Source organism: Dermacentor silvarum, chromosome 2, assembly GCF_013339745.2.
Source record: "Dermacentor silvarum isolate Dsil-2018 chromosome 2, BIME_Dsil_1.4, whole genome shotgun sequence".
Taxonomy (NCBI): domain Eukaryota; kingdom Metazoa; phylum Arthropoda; class Arachnida; order Ixodida; family Ixodidae; genus Dermacentor; species Dermacentor silvarum.
Window position 1 is genome coordinate 245,987,595 of NC_051155.1, and position 21,900 is coordinate 246,009,494.

Here is a 21,900-nt window from a genome sequence, read left to right on the forward strand (position 1 = left end):
TTCATTGCAGAGTGTGCATTTGTCGACCAAATTTTGATAAAACCAGTATTATTGGAAAAGCTGTAATATCTCATCAGAGAGATCGAGGTGAAAATGATAGCTAGGCTTAGTGACTTCTGTGGAGTATGTTAGAATGGAACGAAAACCAGAAGGAGAAAAAAAAAACGATATTTTTCAGCAGAATGAAAACGTAACCGAAACGTTATTAACCGAAACGTTATTTATTATTTTGTTTCGGAGTGAAACCGAAATATTTTTATCGGTTTTCGCTTTTAGGGGAAAGTCGACAATCCGAAACAACAGACATCAGACAACGTCAGTATTAGCGCATGTCACGGGTAGGGATAGTGCGAGCGATAGCCGGTCGAGCGCTCCACTAATCCAAGCCTGTTGCTCAATGCACTAGCTGATCGGCATCGTTACAAAACCCAGGGCTTGTGCGCAGAAGAGCTTATCGTTTCTTTTTCTACGGGTACAACGCTTTGTTACCGAAGCTTTATCGTTCGTTTATGTTCAAGTTCGTTTTATCAGAACAGCTGTCTCGCATTTACGCGAGTATACTCGATGACTTGCTACTTCTGAGATCATGCCTTGACTCAAGGCACTGAGCATGATCTCAGAACTCATAATTCACTTATCTAGAAAAATAAATACTATGTTTTTACAGCGAAGCTGTTAAGGGTTAAGTTCCAGTAGATGGCGTCCGTAGACCGACCGGCGTGTACAACAATTGTGGCTCCATGTGCTTGGCGGTTTCCCGTCAGTCGTGCCTTAGCACAGGTGTCAAAACGGATGGTGGATGGCCCATTGTTATTCCCCTCGCCACCGCCGATGCCTCTTTCAGAAGTGTCGTGATACTCGGCGGTGGCACGTCCCACCAATCGTTGTGCCCCTTTGTCTCGTGACTTAGAGATCGCGCTAGCGCTGTTACCAGCAGTTGCCCTTTGGACTCGCTATGGGATGGATGCTCGTTTAACCACATCTTCCAGGATCCTGACGATAACGTGCAGTGTGCCGTCGCTATGAACACTGTGGTTCATACGCTAGTCTATGACGATAGGGCGGACTTGGCACAGCAAACACACTATTTGGCCATCTTGCCGGGTGAAAACAAGACGCCGGTGTCCTTGCTCTTTCGATGAACATGCCGAAGACGCTCAATATAGCAAATAATGATAATATATGAATTCTTTATATCAATATTCGCTATACCAGGCCCACCATAGTCATAGCTTCGCTGGCTTCCATCTTCACAGTAGTGGAAGGGCTCTGAATTTTTCGTTAATTCTTCGACAATTTTTGCATGCAAACAAAAACCATTATGAACCGTTACGGATCATTTTTCTTTTTTCGTTCCAGAGCAAAACCGGAAAGGAACTTTTTTCAGTGGAACGAAACTAAAACGGGAACAAAATGTTGCCCTGCTTTTATGTGTCTGAGCCACGAATTTCACTATCAGAAAAAGAAGTGTAACTTTGGAGAGGTTGATGTGTGAATGTGTTGAGGGTGTGATGGTGACCCTATATAATGCAAGGTTCATGTCAATAATAAAGCAGGGAAAAGTTAGTGCTACATGTCTCGCCATCTCCTCTCTTTGTCCTCGCTTGAACTAAGGAAAGAGACGGAGATTTGGAGTGTTCCCTGCGCATTGACTTGAATAACTCACTCTGTGTAGAAGGAGCTGTTTGAGTGAAAGCAGTGAGAGGCACGGGGAAATTGGAGTTTGTATGTGTTGTACGTGTACAATCAAGAACTCGGGTTACCTTGCATGGTTACCGTGCTGTTCATGAACATGCTTAGCAAACAAGATATATGGAGGGATAACTCATGTGAGTGTGCTTGCTTAGCAGATGCACAATGCATACATCGTAAATCACATGCATCGAGTGAAGGACTACTCTGCACACAACCCTGAAAAAGCACTCATTTTCATGGCTCAATGGTGATTAAATGTTAATGTGTAAAGGTACACTGCTCACCAAAGCACTTGTTTTCTAGCAGGCTCTAGATATATTGATGTGCATATGGTTTGATCTCCTTGTTGAAGCACTGCATTTTTTTTAAAAGGAAAGCTATGCAATTTGTTAAGATGGGCACTGATGATGATGATGACCCCAGGCCAATCCAGGCCTGCATTCCATTCCAATTAAGACATATTCAGGGCAATTAGGAATGTGCAATTGCTGTAAAATAACCCTTTGTTGCCGCAGTCAGAAGAGGTGCAGAGTGTGTACAAGTCTTTGCTGGAGCACTTCTCTAACGAGAAGGAGACAACAGCTCGTGCCAAGCTGTCTTCAGTGCTGGGCCAGCTGGTGTGTCGGCAGGGTGCACCCGAACCTGCAGCAGCGCTTGAGGACCTTGCTGCACTGCTTCGCACTGAGACGTCACATGCCGTGTTAGCTGCCCTGGTTGATTCACTGCACTGCGTTGGGCTACAGGCACCCAGCGACAAGCGTGTCCAGCACAAGGCCAGCCAGCTGGCCAGGCAGGTAGGCAGTGTCTGGAATTGCTTGGGAGAGAATAGGTGTATGGACATAATTATTAGCTTTGCTGATGTCAACAACCATCTCTTGTGCCAAATATGTTTTGAGTTTATGCAGCGACATTGTTGAGGCAAAAGCCGTAAGATTGACCGTCCGGCGTTATTGCACCAAAATTCAATGGCATCAAAACTGATGGTGCCTCCATTGATGGTTGAACCCACGACCATTGGTGTTAATTGAGGCGAAGTTAATTAAGATAAAGTTAATTAAATCATGTGAACCTGCAGCATCAAAATTCAATGGCACTAAAATTGATGGTGCCACCATTGATGGCCGAGCCCACAACCATTAGTGGGGGTCAAACCCACGACCTTTGGTGTTAATTATGGCAAAGTTAGTTAAGACAAAGTTAATTGATATAAGGTTCATTAAGGCAGTCGAACCTGCGACCTTTGGTGGCACTTGAACCCTCGACCTTTGGTGTTAATTAAGGCAATGTAAATAATGCACAGTTAAGATTTATTTAATTAAGGCACTCAAACCCACGACAGTTCGGGAGAGTTTGACCTTTGGTGTTAATTATGGCACAGTTAATTAAGGCAGAGGTGATTAAAGCACTTGTACCCATGACATTTGGTGGGAGAAAACAAGTAATAGCAAGTAACAACGCATTCGAATGAGTATGTCAAGTAATTAAATTAATGTCTCGTGAGCGCACAGGCTTTCGCCTTCATCCTTTTTTAGCCTGTGTTAAAGTGACTGTCAACTTTTTTATTTATTTTAAATTTGTGCCAGGGACCTCAGAGCCAGTATGTCAGTGTGATGTCACAAATTTCAATGTATTTTCTCAAATTTATTTTGTTGTTGAAACGTTGTTGTGATTCAGTGAAAGTACTTTAAACTTGCAAAGTTCAGTCAAGGTCAATTGACGGGTGAGGCTGAAGTGAAGTTCCAAACTAATGGGCATTGACATCAATTATGGTCGTGTTATTGAAGCGCAACTACATCTCGCGGGGCAAAACACCAGTTTGCCCCACGAGACGTAGGCCAGGTAATTCATTACCTGGTCTATGTGTGACCATCAGCCGTTTGATGTGTGCACGGGTGTATGTTCTTCTGTCAAGCCTTGTTCACTCTTGCACTACATATGCTAGCCTTCACTTCCCTGCGCCCCTTGAGCACACAGATAAGATGTCTGGTAAGCAGGGTTCATCCCTCTATTACTCATAGCAGCCACTTCTCTCCCATCCTTCCACATGGCTGTTTTACATGCCACAAATCCATCATCTGCTGTCAAAAGCAGGAACACTGCAGAGCTGTCACTGACCTGCAAGGAGTTTATCGTACAAATTCTAAAGCTCAGGGGTTTCAGTCTGCAATGACATGCTAACATGAATAGACCGAAAACGGCAAATCTATTCTCAGATCGTCCTTCTTCCATGACTTGTTACGTGGTGTACACCGTTGCATGCGCGCTCGTTTCACGCTCTTTAAAAGCGGAACTGTCCTAGCTAACCGTAAAAAGTGCCGCCTGCCGCAAAACCTCGCTGAGCTATGGCGTCACTGCGTTGCCTAGCAACCACCTTGCGGAGCGGCGTGTGCCTTGCCTCCTCTCTGTGCTGTGCACATGTTGCCTTGACATGGGACGTTAAGGAGAGGAAAGGAGAGCATGCGCGTGGTGTGCGCAATGCTCGGGAGAGGAAAAGAGAAAATGAGAGCGAGATAGAGAGAGAAAGAAATTGTAGCAGCACCAACGGGGCAACGCACCGGCAAGTGTAGAGGTGCAGCTTGGCTGTGACGTCACCGGGGAGATAAAGCTCAAAGCCTGCCGCGACGGTGGCACAACTCTCGTTGACTCTGTGGCGAGTACATGTAGCCTTGACATGGGATGACCAAAGAAGATCCGGACACTCGAAGAAGCCGCCGCTCATCTTGAAGCGTGCCGCGCGGCCACGTGACAATCTGCGCGTCGGCGGCGAGCCGATTCTGAATACCGTGCCTAGCAGCGCTTTGCATTTCCTAGCAAAACTTAGCCGAACCTAGTAAAACCTGGAAGAAGCTAGACCAATCACCAGCTCCGCTGTTTACTCCAGCCTTGCACCACTAGTGCAAGCTGCCCGCGTTTTTACTTCTTCCAGTCCCACCTGGCCGCAACAACAGCCAGGAGAGCACGTTCTAGATAACACAGCTGAACAAAACACGGAGACTAATGCCATGCTGCACACACCACACCTTTGCCACCGTACGAGACTTACGGGGCAGCACATGCATGAGCACACACCACCATAACACAACCGCCATTGTGCCCCCACAACATGACTGCTACAGCGAAAAACACCATGTGACTTTCTTTGCACTGTTCTCCTAACGAGCGGAGTGGGTAGGGCCTCTCCTCAGTTTTTTTTTCTTCCTCCATATCTCGTGGCGATGCATGCTGAGATATTCAGAGATGGTATCGCCGTATTTAACACTGTAATGCCGTTAAAACTCTCTTATGCATAGCTATGATAAGTAATGGCAATATAGTATGTAATATTAACCTTATAAGATTTGATCGGTAACTTTATTTTAGAACTGCCTTTTTACTAATAAATATGTTTTAGCTATGTCTTCAGTACCAGAGAAAAACTACAGGTGGTATGTGGGCTGTGTTAATGAAAATGAAAGTGAAGTTGGCTCCGCGAAATGTAGGTGGCTTTGCTGTGCCTCCACAAGCCGCCTTTGTAGGACGTATGTGCTTCTATGGGAGTTGCGCTACCATGCATGTACATATACATTGGTTCAGTCTCTGGCTCTTTTAGAATAAAATATACTGTATTTTCTGTTGTATAAAATGCAGTTTCTTTCCGAAAATTTAATTGGTGCGTCTTATACAATGGTACACTTTACATATGCATATGACCTCCGAAATCACCCCGGTGCAGTGTCGAGGATCACGCGCAAGCCTGTGCAAGTCGCGCCATGCTGCGCGGCTACGCGCATCAGTGCGCAAGATTAGTGCATGCCCTTCTCTCTTTCTCTACGGCTCGCCGTGCAAGCAGCTGCAGGTGGGCCTGGCCTCATAGGCCTCCCCGGCGCAATCTTGGGGTCATGTCCAGGCCGTGCATTCACTTCTCCCTTTTCCTGCAGCGCGCCGCGCGAGTTGGCAGCTGGGCGTGACCTCCGAGATTGCATTGACAGTCATGCAATCTCGGAGGCCACGAGCCGGCCGAGCCTAACAGACCCGAGCAGACTCTGCCAAAATGCATGAGGCCATGGTGAGCTGGTGCAGAAACTTGAAGGCAGCGTCGCCACCCATCTTTTGTATTTGCACCTTTTCTGGCCTATCAAGCTACTTCTCATGGCAAGAGTTGCTCACAGTAAGAGTGATGTGGGCCCATTTCTGGCCAATGCCCCAGAATAGGTATGTGCCACTGGGTACACACAAGCAGAACAAGTGACAAGAAGTGAAGAAGTTGGCAATAAATGCAGCTCAGTGTGAGGAAGTAGTGAAGGGAACAAACCAGTACCTGAGCATGCATTTAATGAGGAGCATTTGAGCTTGAGAGAACGGAGGAAGTCGGCAACAGAAGTTGCGGAGCGCGTAAAAAAAGATTTCGGGGTAGCTTGCACTAGTGGTGCAAGGCTAAAGACGCAGCGGAGCTGATCGGTTCCTAGCTGGTCGCGGCTATACGAAGTGATGCTAAGTTATACGAAGTGTATAAGCATTTCCTCATGGTCCATGGCATCAGGGAACACCTCGTGAAGCACTTGAAGTCCGAGCACACGTAGGGGAAGTGGGGCGAAAACTATGCGCAGTGTACGGGTGGCGTGCAGCTGGCGGGAGCTTGGCGGAGCCGTGTCTGTGTCGGGTGAAGCGAGCGCGTACCTGTGCCTGTGGTTACCAGGCAACGCGAGGTGACGTCATCGCTACTGCTTCAACGCATGCGCGGCTAGGCGAGGTTGGGCCAGGTGGTGCTGGGCAATGGCGTGGTTGGCCAGGTTGTTGCTGAGCAACGACGTGGAGTTTTCTGCGGACTTCGGATGTTTCTCCTCCAGCTTTAACAGCTTCGCTGTTTTTAAAATCAAGTCAACAAATCTCATGAATAAGAAAAAATATTTTATAAGGACCATTTCACGGTATTGGATTGAATGTTTCCATTCCTAATATTCTGTCTTTGGATCCCTTCTCTTTAAAACATTGTTATAGGGATGTCTGTGCAGCCGCTGAGAAATTTCATTTTGAATGAGGATGATTTTATGGATAAATTCTTAAGACATTGTTATTTTACTATTCTTTTGATATTATCAAAATTTTCTCATTAGCATCTTTTTTTTTTTTATTTGGACAGTGTTCTTTGTTGTAACCCATGTGGTTCTTGGCCAATCTTTCATAGTGGGTATGAGCCACTCATAAAGTCAAACCAACTAACCAACCAAATTGGGCCAAAACATAGTGGTGTAGCCAGAGGAGGGGGCACACCAAACACGAGCCCCCCCCCCCCCCCCCCATTTTTTTAATGTACCGGGATATCTGGCATAGCACGACATGTAACAACACCCACCTGCCCTCTTCCCTTTTCCCTTGGTCAAGTACGAGCAGGCCCGAAAAAAATGCTTGGCTACGCCCCACTGCAAAGCATGCATTGATTGCGGAAGAGAGGGAGGCCCAAAAGAAGCGTCGAGAGGAACAGGGATGTATTTATTATACTGTGAAGCATGGTGCAGAATGTGAACAAGCTAACTATGCTAATGGAGGTAATGTTGGGGAAAGAAAGAATACTGTGTTCTACTTTGGTGTCTCTTTAGTGTTTACCGGCTCGCATTTGTGGGTAGTCTCGCTTCCTCCATTGACATACTCATTCTGGACTGATGTTTATCAGCTGCTGTGATGCCTTGTTATGCGCTCCACTGAGCCTTGCCTGATGTTGCAGGCACTGTTGGACGGAAACCACAGAGTGCAGTGCAAGTGCTTGCGCCTGCTGAGTGACCTGCTCCCTACGGATGGTCGACCTGAGGCCCTGTCGTCATTGCTCAGCGATTACAGCCGCCATCAGGATCCTCGTGTTCGCACAGCAGCCTTCCAGGCCATGGTAAGGGCATAATTCAGCTGGCTTCAGTGATGCCCAAACTTGAGGTTGTTTACCCAATTGACTGAGCCAGCAGAATGGACATGACATACAAAATATTGGGGGGAAACACATCCTACCTACTTCATTTGCATGTCACATATAGTTCTCGAGAGAACTTAAAGGGTGAGCAGTAGCAGTGTCGCAAGGCTACCAAATTTTTGTCTGTAAATTTGGTTGTTCAAAAGTATTGCGGAGAGTGACCAATGGACAATACAGCTCTGCTGACAAACCTACTGCCAGGGATGCTCTGCTGGCCACAGCTAGAAGGCTTGCCCAGAGAAATTCTCACCGAGCATGAAGGTAGGAGCATTTGAGCTTCTTTAAAAAAAGTCCTGTGTTGTTTCATTCACATTGTGTTTTTATTGACATGTCCCCATTTTACACAGACTTTGGTCAATACACTTACAAGAAATCGGAGAGGTGTTCCACAGCTGCATGCGCTTTCATCATGTCTAAAGCAATCGGTTTACCTTTTTTATGTGGTGCCCTCAGAAATTGATACAGTCGCTTGGGCTGGAGCAAAGCAAGAGCATGTAATTGAAAGAATAGTGCATAATTTATTCTCTGGTGTTTGCTTGTACCAATAATTACTGTCTCAACCGTCCTGAAATTCCTGAATATCTCAGCTACAAAAGAAAGATGTCTACTCGTGCACTAATGTTGCCTTTTTATTCCACCACCAAATTGGGGGCATAACCTTTAAAGAAAGACTCTCTCAGCACATACTTTGGTTCATTGTGATGGCTTTTATCACAGTGCTCCTAAATCTTGTCACCTGTTGGCAGACTTGCTTTTAGCAGGATTAATCAGCATACAGCTTGTGTGGTCTCACAGGTGCTCTTGGGACAAAGGAACGACAACACAGTACACTAATGCTTGCTAGCCAAATTACTATGCACAGAACATGCCGATTGGCGCGTGACAAATCGAGGAAGTTCAACTCACCGTGTGGGGGTCTTCCCCAACCCGTAGCGCATATAATCGCAGCTACGTAGGGTTCGGGCGCATAAGGCAACAAGCGAGTCAACTCAGCAACGTTTATTGCTGCGGGCAATAAAACACACTTGCAGAGGGAAGTCCGCTCTGTATAATAAGTAATAAATAGGCTTGCCTCGTCGCGTGTGATAGTCACGCAAGCGAGGTCACTCACGGGTTGCAGCGGGTATATCCATAGGGGAAGGTCAGGTGTAGCGAGGTCAGAAAGCCCCGGGGGTCTCTCAGTCACGCTCTTTTATACTTTTTTACCTTTTCGCGAGGGGAATGTCCTCCTCGCCCGTTGGATACTGTCCCTCTTCCCACGCGGGTACGCACGTCGCGAGAGGCGAGCGAGAATCGGGAGAGGGCAAAGTGTATCTCTCCCATGTCCGCCCAAAACAGTATCATGCTGGCAGAGTGAACAATATAACTGTACAATTAACTTTAAGGGAGGCCACAGTACAGATTCATATTGAATACCCTACTTTTGTTCTTGCTATGAAAGCAAGAACAAAAGTAGGGTATTCAATATGAATCTGTTATATATTATATATTAGTTATATTGTTCATATTGTGGCCTCCCTCAAAGTTAATTGTACCATTATATCGTTCACTCTGCCATCATGATACTGTTTTCTGAAAAGCAAAAGGTATTCGTGCTACTAAATGAACCAGGAGAGTGTGATCATCTTCCACCAACAGCATTAATTCTGCATAGACCCACTGCACAGTGACCAAATGGCACACTGATCTGGCACCAAGCCACCAAGAAGTGAAAAGAGCAAGCATGAAATATGTTACAAAGTGAATTGCATGAGAATTTCATGAACTGTAAACAATTTGCTCCAGTTCCTTGACCACCCAGGGTTGCAGTGTGGCCATTATAAATTTCAATACAGTTAAACCTCGATATAGCAAACTTCAGTATAACGTAATTTTCAATATAACAATGTAGTTAACTTTTTATAACTTCTTATCCATAGAACATCATGTATATTGAGCCTCAATATAAAAAAAGTGTGCTTATTTCAATAAGCACACTTTCATTTCAATATAACCAAATTGAAACGTGATTTCAACATAACGAAATTGCACTGCTGCCGTGAAGGAATACCAAGACAATAAATGGTCACCTGTCGTGGTGGTGTAGTGGCTTCAGCTTTGTGCTGCTAAACCCGAGGTCACGGGATCAAATGCCTGGCACGGCATCCGCATTTAGATGGGGGCAAAATGCAAAAACGCCTGTTTACTATGCATTGGGGGCAAGTAAAAGAACCCCAGGTGGCCAAAATTAATCTGGAGTTGCCACTACGTCTTGCCTCATAATCATATCGTGTTTGGGGTGACCACTGAACAAGTGTCATAGCAGCCACACCAAGATGCTTCTCATCTAACGATAGCTTCCTGTGCTGTTTATTTTTAATTCTCCAGTACCGTCTTCATGACCGGGGCCTGAAGCTGGATGTGAGCCTGTATGAACATGTGACGACTGCATTGACTGATGACTATGAAAGTGTGCGGATAGCTGCCCTGAAGCTGGTGCAAGTGATAAGCCATGCGTACGGAAATAAGTGAGTGTTTGCCTGAGGCAGTTCTTATCCTTGTGCCGGACACTCCACTTACTTTTGGTGCACATCACTATGCAGTTTGCTAACTAGTGTGACCCTGACATGAAGTACTGTTTCTGTTGGCAGTGGTCACCAAAATTACTTTTCCTGACTACTAGTGAAAAAGTTCCTGCTGCACTCTAAGCCGAGGTTGCTTACCAGCAGAGTATGAAATGTGTTGTGGTACACTTGTAGCCCACATGCAATGAATTGTGAGGTTGAACACTGGAAAGACTGGAAAGCTTTTGGTGACATACATCACTGAGTAGACTTTCAATGGGTTATCTTTATTTGTATAATGTCCATAAAGTGTTATCCCTCTCATAAGTTGCATAAGGCAAATGGTAGGGTACCTGAAAATGACAGCACTGATTACATGGGCACTGCTGCATAATAAAAATATTGCTAAGAAAGGTCCTTAGATAAGATTTTAATTCAACTGCAACATAATTTAACGAATAACAATGCCTGATGCAAATTGAGTGCTATTTTGTCTCACAAGCTGGCTTTGCCTTTTTGTTGAGCTAGAGATTGCCAGATTGCCTTGTAGGCTTGAAGTGTAAAGCAACAAGCCATTGACGTGATAGATGGGGAGCACTGCTTTCGTGTCGTGTGGCATTTGATCGAGTGTGATTTCTGTGGGGCAGCCTTGTGCAGGTACGAAACAGCCAGGAGCAAATCCGACTAGCAGATGATGCTTTTGCCAAGATCTGCCAGATGGTCGGCGATCTCTCCATGAGTGTGCGCATTGAAGCAGCCTCGCTGATGGTGAGGAATCTTGGGCTTCTCATGAAATCAGCAGGGCAAGCAGTGCTGTGAAAGCAGTGCTGTTCAGGAAATTTATTTACTGTGTAAAACAACCAGTGTTTGTGCATTATTTATAATATATGGGAGAACGTCTGTCTTTTGTTTTTTACCCTGAGAAAATCTTGCAAATTCTAGAGCTTATTGTGAAACATTTTTTTACTAGTATTGAGGAACAAGACATCAGCACAACACCTGCCCAACATTTTGTCTTACAAGTCATAAGTCACCTAAGTCACAAGTCATAAGTGGCCTTAGCACTGCTAGAGATGCTTCATGTTTGTCTTATTCAAGTAGCATACCTTTCAGCTTTGTGCACTTGTCTCACTGGCTGCTTTCAGCACATCATGAGATTGGCCACTTGTTCTGCGTCCTTGGTGATACCTCGTTACAGTAAAACTTCATTACTTCGAATTTTGTGAGACAGGAAAAAAATGCCTGAATTAACCAAATGTTGAATTTTTTAATGTGTCAACAAATAAATAAATAAACCTGCCGTGGTAGCGTAATGGCTGTGGCATTGCGCTGCTAAGCCAGAGGGCATGGGATCAAATCCCAGTCGCGGTGGCCGCATTTTGATGGGGGCGAAGTGCAACACCTGTGTACCGTGCATATGGTGTACATTAACAAACCCTAGGGGGTCAAAATTAATCCATAGTACCCCATTACGGCGGCCTTATACTCATACCGAGGTATTGGCACGGAAAACCCTGAAATTTAATTTGAATTTAATTTTAACAGAAAATAAATGCTTACTACATCGACATGCCTTCATTTATTGAAGAAATCTGCAACCCTCATTTCTATTTTGTACAAAATCTGCGCAAAAGCTACTGCTGTTATCTCACGACTGATAATTGCTCGCAGCGGCAAGAGCCTCACAACTTCCTTCGCAGTGCGACAGCGACGCGAGACGAGTGTCTTCATCCGGGTAGATGTGCTCTTTAACTACTGTGTTCACATCCAGATTATTTTGTTACTCAGGGAGTCCGTTAGGAACTGATCATCCATGGACCTCAGTGTAGCTGGCAGGTTTGAAACCAGTGCACGGGCTGCAGTAGAATTGCTTTTCATCCTCAAGATGAGAGCTGTATTAAAAAATTTCTTGCTGAAGGAGATCTATGTGGCAGCGCCCCTTCATAACAAAGGCATTGTAAAAGCTGGTTGAAGAGTGCTGCAGGACTCCTTAAATCTTATTGGTAGTTAAACCTTATTAGTCTTGTCCTAGTATGCATAGAAGTAGCAGTTTTACATTCACAGTTCGCTTATTCCGCATGTCATAATTTTACGAATAAGTGGAAATTAACAGTTTCATGCAGCAAGCCCAGGAGAAAGAACTGTTACTCCTTTATTAGTAGAGTCCTTTATCGCATAAATACCTTTGTTGGCAAGTTGTGCTCATATTGATTGGTTCATACAGACTTAAAAATAAACAGTGCTTATACATCAGTTAGAGCAAAGGAGTGCACACACGGACTTACCATTGGAATATGTGCATATCCCAGTCAATAGTTCGTTGGATTGTTTGTCTGCTTTTCTTAACATAGCTAGGCATACATGCAGCTGAACAGGGAGACAAAAAAAAAAAAAAAAGTCTTACAATCATGCGACTAATGGCAACTTCAAGACGACAGATACGATGACTAATTTTGATGCAAGTTCTGTGTTCTTTCCGATTATTTTTGCATGAATACTTTGTTATGGATGCTTATATGTGGTAGACAAGCAGTCAATCCAGTGGTGGCTAGACGGTGCTTGGTGCATATTTTTTTCCTGTCTGGGCCATCTTCAAACAGTCGTTTCATAAGCGTTCAGTGGAATCTTTGTCTGTGCAGTCATAAAGAGTGCCGAAAATGCATAGAGTGCAGTTGCCTTTGAGCATTCATGTTATTTTGAATAGCAAAATCTTAAGGCACATTTCTAGAAATGGGCTCACCAGACTTGGTTTTGCAGGGTACCATGAGCCATGTGAGCCTGCAGTTCCTGGAGCAGACTCTTGACAAGAAACTCATGTCGAATCTCAGGGTGGGTTTTGTTTCTTCCTCTTCTTTTTTGACACAATATATCATCAGTCTAGCTCTTTATTTTGTCATTTGCCTCTGCTTGGCTTTCTGCACCAGAGTCAGGATGCAAGCTGTTTACCACACCAAAAACGATTATTTGAATAGGTAGTACAGAACACTGTTATCATGCTTTGGGTTTAGGAAATTCATTGTTATGAAACAGCACCAGCCCCCATAAATCATTACGATTTCAATGGCAAAAAAATATGGTAAATCCCAAAACCAGATAAATTTGTTTAGCATCAGCAGACTGAACAACTCTCTTCACTGCCAGAACAACCATCTTGAGATGATCACCAGCTTCAGTTTACGTGTAGGCTGTCAGTGCACTAGAGTTTGCAGTAGATTTCCGGTGAATCTTGTCTCTTACTTTGTGCTTTTGCACTTTCTGTACAAGCACTGGTGTAGCACAACGAATCTGTGTGACCATTGTGGTCAACTAGTGCACGAATAAACATAAGGATGGAAGGATGAAAAGGCAGGCACAGGCGAAGCACTTTGTCTGTATTTTTGTATTTATCTCATTGTGCATACGTGTACTTGCTGACCATGATGGATAATGAACTTCCCCAAATGATCATATTATCACTTGCGATCAGCTTCCTTTCTTCTATGCAATAGATGCTGCTATGTTTTACTGTCTGTTGTTTTACTGTCTAATAAACAAGCTTGTGAATGTTTAAATACATTTTGGTGGCTAAGTCATGTGTTTTGAGTGGCTGTTTTTATAGTGAACTCCCGCTAACTGGTTTCCTACAGTCGGAGCATAAGTTGAGAAAGGCTGCAAAGCCAACAAAAACCCTGAGGTGCAAGCTCTGCAGTGGCATTCAAAGTGTCTCACTTGGTAAACCGTTGAAGCTAGAGATGAGGCAAGCCATTGAAGTCATGGTCGTTGGGCATATTCATAGAAAATTATGGTTTTGAGAATGTGTACTCGATGACACATTACCTGGTATGGTGGCTGAGGGGCTATGATGTGATGGTGTTGGTGTACCTGCGCTTTATATCGGGTCACCGTAGTTGACCGTGTCCAAACCGGCATGACCACATCAAAAAAAAAAAAAAAACACTTAAAAATTTTTTCGTGAACTTCAAAAAATGTTCGCATAGTCATTGGCGCAGCGCTCCATGCTGCCACCAAAACTCGAGGCGTCTCTTGGTCACTTCCGCGGCCCCCACCTCTTCCGTCTTGAACCCAAGGGCGGTAGGCAGCACCTGTGTGCAGGTTGGCGGAAAGATGCTACCGCACTCCAGTACCACTTGATGCAGTGTCTCGTCCGACCTCCCACAGAGGGCGCACATTGTCGAAACCTCCTCGGTGAAGCGCGCTCTCCAAAGGCGACTGTGCAGCACATCCAGCTCTCTCCACCAGCAGCGCGCTTCCCTTCGAGTTGTCATAGCAGCAGTCGGTGCGGATTTTGAGCTACTCACTACGATACAACTCGAGGGACAACTTTTATTCTATGGCTTTCCTCCGCGCAGCTGCCTCTGTCTGTTGCACCTGCAGCCGTGTTTCCTTGCCCATTCGGTCCCTCGGCTCCTTCACCGCCTCCTCCAGACAGACAAAATGTCAACGCAGTGCAGCTGTCCTTCTCGTCCATTTCGTCGACTTGTCGGTGAAAATGGTGTGTACCAGCACCTGTTGTGCGACATTCTCTCCCGGAAGCCTCAGGAGCCGATTTTCAGATGTCGCCTTTGCCACCGCCTCTCTCGCGGCAAAGGAGGACCATCCCATCTCCCCCTGTACCGCCTCCACGTGTGTGAACCTGTGTACTCCCAGCGCCTCTTCAGGAGGAGGAGGAGGAGAAAAACATTTATTAAGAAAAAAAAGAAAAAAACAAGCAGGTGTCTTCCTGCTTGTGTTGGGAGGTGCCCTCAGTCCAGGGCTCCTGTGGCTCTTGCTGTCTCCCGGGCCCGCCGCACAAGTTGTTGCTGGTCACGAGGGTCCGAGCTAGTCAGCACGGCTTCCCACTGCTCGGGTGTGCGAACTCCCGCACCCGAGCAGTAATGGGAGTTCCTGAAGAGGGAACTCCCTCTTCAGGAACTCCCGCACTCTCGAGGAGAGGCACAGTATGGCGTTAGCATAGGTAAGACCCGGCACTGCTACCATCTTCCACAGCGCTCGCATCACCTCATATCTACTGTATGACCACAAGGACCTCTGGCACAGAATTCCCCTATGTCTGGCTGCTTTTCCTCTCATATCTCTCTCATATGCTGAGAGGTAGTCTGGGCTCATTGTCAGTCTGATGCCCAAATATTTTGTGCTGGTGCTCCTGAGGATTGGGTTGCCCTGTAGGCTCCATGTTGTGTCGAGCCGCACGTCTTGTGTCCCCCAAACCAACACCGCACACTTTGTGGAGCTGAAACTCGGTCACAGTTGCCCCATCTCCCTGCCACATATGTCTAACAATTTCTGCAGCTCCTCTGGAGAGCCTGGAAGGAGTGCAAAATCGTCGGCATACACCAGAGCTGGGATCCATCTCTGTACCAGCTGCCTGCTCTCCCTGTGCCTGAAAGTGAAGCCACAATCCAAAGCCTCAAGACATTGGACCACCCCTGGAACACGCACCATAAACAGAAGTGGGAATAGCGGACAACCCTGCCGGAGGCCTCGAGGCATTTCTACCTGTGCAGTCTTATGGCCATCCCACTCCACCTCTGCCACCATATCACTGTAGATGGCCTGAAGCACTACGTGATCGTCAGCCAGGCCCATCTCTGCCAGTATCCTCCAGAGGATTTCTCGGTCCACACAATCATAGGCCTTAGCTCTGTCCAAGAAATCCACATACCATGGGTCCCCGGCCTGGAGGGCCAGCTCAATGCTTTGCGTGATGACAAAGAGGCTGTCCTCTATGCGACGTCCCTGCCGGAAACCTATCTGAAGCTCCCCAAGGATTCCCATGGCCTCCATCCACTGCTGGAGTTGTGCATTCACCACTTGCATAGTCACTTGATATAGGACCGGGGTTATGGCGATCGGTCTATAGTTCCTGAGGTCTTGTTTATCACCTGACCCTTTGTACAGAGGTCTCAGCTTGCTCCTCTTCCAATCTCCAGGTACCCCCGCTGATCCCAGCACCTCTGCCACAAACTTCTTGATCCTAGCCTGTGCTTTGGGACCTCGCGTCTCGATCAGGCTCATCGGTATCTCGTCGCACCCTGCTGCTGTCCCTGCATCCACCCTGCTCACCGCTCTCTGAAATTTTCTCTCAGTTGGTGCCAATCATAGATCGGCGTCGGCTTGCTCCTCAGGTGTAAGCAGCATGTACGAGCCAGCCATGTCTTCTGACAGGGTGTCCAAGGCACGCTGCCGCTGCAGTGATCGCACCCACTTTTCCAGCAATAAGATACATTCCTCCCCTATCATTTCCTCCCTGTCCGGCGACCCCCGCAGTGCCACTTGGGATATTTGCCGGTTCGACTTGTGTATGTATCGCCAGAAGCGCTGTGGTGCCTGCCTTCCTGCTGCCTTCAAATCCTCCATGAACTTCCTTGTCCAATCATGCCCCGAACACGTCCCCTGCACCAGCACAACTGCATCCTGTTTCAGCCTCCTGTAGGTCTCCCAGGCAACCAGAACTTCTTCTTTCTGGGGTTTTACGTGCCAAAAGCAGTTCTGATTATGAGGCACGCCATAGTTTAGGGCTCTGGATAAATTTTGACCACCTGGGGCTCTTTAACGTGCACTACAACGCAAGCGCATGGGCGTTTTTGCATTTCGCCTCCATTGAAATGCCGCCGCTGCGGCCGGGATTCGATCCCGCGATCTCGTGCTCAGCAGCGCAACGCCTTAGTTGACAGCCACCGCGGCGGGTGGCAACCAGAACAGCTTCTGGATCCCCGTATTTGCTCAGATGCCTGTGGGCACGGCTCGCTTCTTGCCTGCGCTGTATAGCTTCTGCCATTTCTCTGCTCCACCATGGCTTGAGTCCACGCCGACCTCGTGACCGCTGAGCCCACTGCCTCATGGCCTCTTTGATTTCTGATACCAGGTGATCGTTGGATTCCAGCATATCGGCCTTTGTTTTCAGCTTGGCTGCCATCTCAAGTAGGGCCCTTTCATTTGGGCGAGTAACAGCCACCGAAAGTTGCGGTCGATTGCACCAAAAGCCGGTTTCGAAAACCTGGCGTAACCGGTTGTATTCACTTTCCAGGTTGCCTGCTCCATCTTCATCTGCCACCATCCTGTTGAGGCCTTCGTACAGTAGTTCGGTCATGAGGCAGTAAACTATGCTGGACTGGTGATCCCGTGTGGACCAGGTCATTGCCCCACAGCACTTCTTCGTCACATTAGTGATCACTAATTTAGCCGATTCATCCTGCTGCTAAGAACAAGGTTCTGAGTTTTGATTCCTGTCCACTGCAGCTGCATTCTGATTGGGCAAATAAATGCAACAGAGCTTCTGTACTGAACTTTGGGTGCAGGGTAAGGAACTCCAGATGATCAATTATTCTGAAGCCTTCCAGATTTACTGTGTTACTCATAGCCCCATTATGAAAGGGAGAAATGAGGTCCACCCGTCTTGTAACACGAAGGTACAAAGGAAACCCACACGGGTTTCTCAGAAAGAAAGCTTCGCAGTTGAAGAAAAATTTGTCCTGGTCCAGCACAAATTTTTCTTCCACTGCGAAGCTTTTTCTCAGAAACCCATATTGGTTTCCTTTGTAGCTTCGAGTTACAAGACGGGTGGATGTCATTTTTCCTTTCATAAAGTTTCCTCCACCTTGTGGGCTTCTGCAGAAGTGATTTGTTACAGCCCCTTTGTTTCTTTGGGATGTTAGACCAAACCAGTCTATCAGTCCATTTATACATCCATCGATCCACCTGCCATTCTATCAGTCACACCTTGTAGTTTTTCCTAGAGTTGGCCGCAGGTGGAAGAGATGGGAAACCAGCTAAGGTTGCCTTTTTCTCCTCCTACTGTGCAGCGTAAGCGGTCAGCACATGAGCGACAGCGGGAGAGCTATGAGAGTGGCGAGTGGTCCTCAGGCCAGCGGTGGGCAGACGATGCGCCTCGCGAGGAAGTGGATGCCCAGAGTGTAAGCCTCATGGGCTCAGGTGCCTGTGGGGCCTTTGTGCATGGCCTCGAAGATGAGTTCCTCGGTGAGTATGGGCAAGGGAGCCCCAGGGCAGCAGGGGGACTAGCTGCGCTCTCTCTGGTGCTGTGCAGAGGTACGGCTGGCATCCCTGGACTCCCTGTGCCGGCTGGCACTGCAGTTCCCATCATTTGCGGCACAGTCTCTGGACTTCATCGTGGACATGTTCAATGACGAGATTGAAGAGGTGCGGCTGAAGGCCATTCAGTGCTTGGGCCGCATCAGCAACCAGATCGTGCTGCGTGAGGACCAGCTGGAGACCGTCCTTGCTGTGCTTGAGGTGAGCCAACCTGCTTGAGGCCACATGCTCGAATCCTTCTTTTAAGAGCTTATCAGTTGGTCTAAGTGCTTCAACAATTGTTACATCTTATGATAAACGCTGTGTGTGCACTAGGCATGATGCCCATTACCTCCAGAGAGAGAGTGAAAATAATCTCGCCACTTTCTTTTTAATATGTTGAAATCAGCCTGTTCTGCCTTAATTTGGCTTTGTATTCCCATTGCTATTCTGCATCAAGAACTTCCTTGTCACTTGCCTTACAGATGTGCACTTCTGGATAAATGCTCTTGTGTATATAATGTTTTGTAAATGTTTTGTGTAAAGCCTGGTGCTTTATGCTGTAACAACTCTTTCCATATTTTAATTCTTTTTGCCTTCGTTACTAGCTCACTTCGCCCCCACCATTGAAGGGACTGGCCACTTGGCATGGCAGATAAGAAATGAATAAAAATTGAGGAAAAGAATCTTTACAAAATGCGCCCCTAGCTGGGGAAGTTATAAAATAAGATGCAAGGCTTATTGCAAGTGCTTAGTGTCCCCAAATATGTGGTGGAGGTCGTGATATTAGATTTCTTTATTGAGGTGGAAGCCTTAAGTGGCTCATTGCAATGGCTCGTACCCCAAAAACGCGTCATCCGGTCCAATGGTACAAAAACTGTAGCTCATACCCGCGTCGTCCCCTCCAATAATACAAAAACTATCATCATCAGCAATGGCTCATACCGCCCTAAACAAGCAAAAAATGCAAGGCTCATCCCTCTCGTAATGCAGAGGCTACAAGCCCTCAGCAATGTGAAGCGTACAGTGCATACGTTCATAAGAATCACGCATACAATGTTACACCTCATTATCAAGAATGGCTGATACCCTCGTAAGCAAGCAAACATGCAATAGTTGAATATGAATGAAGAAACAAAAGAAAGGCCATTATTAACAGGTGTGCACAGGTCCTTGAAATCTTTGAAAATCCTTGAAATTGAAAGTTCCGTTTTCAAGGCCTTGAAAGTCCTGGAATTTCTGTTCCGTCCTTGAGAACCCTTGAATTCTTGGGGTTTTCACGGGGTCCGACAGTGTGACTCACATTATATGGCAGTTGAGGGTGGTCCTGGCAAACTTCATTGCTTTCTGCAACGCCGGGACCGCGAAGTCAAACTTGTCTGCGTCCGCCGCGCAATTTTTTTTTTTTTTCACTCTGGCTTGCTTTGACTTCGGGTTTGGCCAAAAGCAATAAGTTGCTGGCCACAATGAGGCTAGAGCGTCTCGACCTCCTCAGAAAAAAAAAATAGTTGTGCGATCATGCTTATTTGTAACGAAAGCGCAGTTACATGAATTTTAACAATTGAATTTGGTAGTATTTCACTTTTTTGGGGGGTTCACCTTGGGCTGGATTTATTGGCAACCCACTAACAACAGGTACAGCCTCATAGCCTGAGCGTTGTCTGTTGGCCACAATGTGCTTAGTTTATCTGTGTGCGCGCACTCCGGTGCTGTCGACACTTTGTTTGCTTCTTCCCCTGTTTCAGTTGTGGTGTGCATAGTTAAGAATAATGCCTGGGAAATGTAAATTCCAAAGCGCCTGGCTCAGCAACAACGATTATAAACTTTTGGGTTGCGCCGGATACATCGGACCCCCACCGCACGAAATGCTTGTCCTGCAGAAAAACCTTCGACACCGCTTCTATGGGCGAATCTGCTCTCAAAGTGCAAAGCACTGCGAAATCGTGCAAATGGCTGCTGGAAACTCTATACAGAACTACCTGGCACCAAGCACAAGCAAGCGGTCCACTGGGTTGGCTCCATCGCAGGCGACTCATCTAAAGAGCGCCTGCAAGTCACACGAGGTGGTTACCGATGCAGAAATTCTGTGGACAATGAAAGTGATTACTTCCCACTACTCGTACAGATCATCCGCACAAACCGGCGACTTGTTCAAGCGGATGTTTACTGTCAGTGACGTGGCTAAATCGTTTTCCTGCGGAGAAAGAAAAATGCGTGTATGTTGCATGCCATGGGCTCAGGCCATTTTTTTTTATCGTCCTTGCAACAAGAGGTACAGAAGAGTGACTATTACGTCGTGCTTTTTGACGAGTCAGCGAATGACTTCCTGCAAGAGAAGCAAATGGACGTGCATGTGCGCTATTGCGACTTGTCACACAAGGTCGCCACCAGATATTACACATCCGATTTTATGGGGCATTCCATGGCAGAGGACATTCAGGAAATACTTCTAAGGGCTTTGGAGCCTTTGCCACTTGGAAAAGTTCTTCAGATCTCGATGGATGGGCCGACCATGAACCTGAAGTTCTTTAGGAATATGCAAGTGCACTTGCAGGAAGACCATCAGGTCCAATGTGTTGACTTGGGGACGTGTGGCCTTCATACGATCCACAATGCATACAGGGCAGACGTGGGAGCCAGCAAGTGGAGCATTGACGTTCTGCTGTCAAGCTTGAATGCACTCTTCCGAGACTCAACAGCACGAAGGGAAGATTTTTCAACTGTGACTAACCAGGAAACATTTCCACTTCAGTTTGTGTCTCATCGATGTGTGGAAAACGTAATTGTCATTGAAAGAGCATTGCTTCTTTGGAATGACATAAAGAAATATGTGGAGTCTGCAAGGAGTAAGCAGGTGAGCTTACCAAAGTATGCATCATTTGAAAATGCATACAGCTTTTGTTGTGATTCCTTGACGCTGGCAAAACTGAACTTTGCTCTCAGTGTTGCTTCCATTCTTCAGCCATTCTTGAAAGACTACCAGTCCAACAAGCCAATGATCTTCTTTCTTGCTAGAGACCTTGAGAGTGCTGTGCGGAAGCTCCTTCTGAAATTCATGAAGGCTTCAGTGTTGTCTTCATTGGCAGGGATTGGTGGTTTGCTCAGGGTAGACGTTGATAATCCTGCTAACAACACTCCGCTTGAAAAAGTGGATATCGGCCCCAAATGTGAACAAGCACTGACAGATTCAAGGGCAAGTGCGAAGGATACATTTAAATTCAGAATGGAGTGTGAACTATCTTTGGCAGCTGTGACCAAGAAAATACTGGAATGAAGGGAACGAAGTACCCTTAAATCATTAATGGTTAGAAACCTGGCCTCTCTAGGCCCCCGGCTCATGTGCTCGAAGCCGGATCAGTGCCTTGTGCGCCTAAGGAAGGTGTCGGACGTCTTGACCATGGCAGGAAGACTGAGTCACTGCCAAAGGGAATGTGTAATGGCAGAATACACTGAGCTACTGCAAGACTTACCGCCGTATTCAGAAATGCAACTTAGCTTGAAGCCCGTACTTGACTTGATTTAAAGGACGCCTGGCGCAAACATGCCCAGGATGCTCATTTGCTTTGGTACGTTCACAATAGGCGTCACTTTAACCAAGTCAAGCACGGACTTGAAGCGAAGTTGCATTTCTGAATACGGGGGTTAAAGCACGAGCTTCACCTGTTTGAGAGGAGCCTTAGCAGACTGGATGAGTTT

The 21,900-nt window shown here is 46.5% G+C and overlaps 2 protein-coding genes across 2 annotated transcripts in view; one reads left to right on the forward strand and one right to left on the reverse strand.

Annotated features, from left to right (window-relative positions):
- LOC119443036 (exportin-2) overlaps nucleotides 1-21,900 on the reverse strand; it is a 42,252-nt gene that overhangs the window by 7,693 nt on the left and 12,659 nt on the right. The window lies entirely within an intron of this gene.
- The window catches only part of LOC119443037 (integrator complex subunit 4-like), a 65,030-nt gene that overhangs the window by 4,265 nt on the left and 38,865 nt on the right, over nucleotides 1-21,900 (forward strand). The window contains exons 3-9 of the mRNA XM_037708163.2: nucleotides 2,211-2,489; nucleotides 7,397-7,555; nucleotides 10,001-10,140; nucleotides 10,824-10,944; nucleotides 12,934-13,005; nucleotides 17,979-18,153; nucleotides 18,221-18,426. Coding sequence (XP_037564091.1) covers nucleotides 2,211-2,489; nucleotides 7,397-7,555; nucleotides 10,001-10,140; nucleotides 10,824-10,944; nucleotides 12,934-13,005; nucleotides 17,979-18,153; nucleotides 18,221-18,426 — 1,152 coding nt within the window. The remainder of the gene's footprint in view (nucleotides 1-2,210; nucleotides 2,490-7,396; nucleotides 7,556-10,000; nucleotides 10,141-10,823; nucleotides 10,945-12,933; nucleotides 13,006-17,978; nucleotides 18,154-18,220; nucleotides 18,427-21,900) is intronic.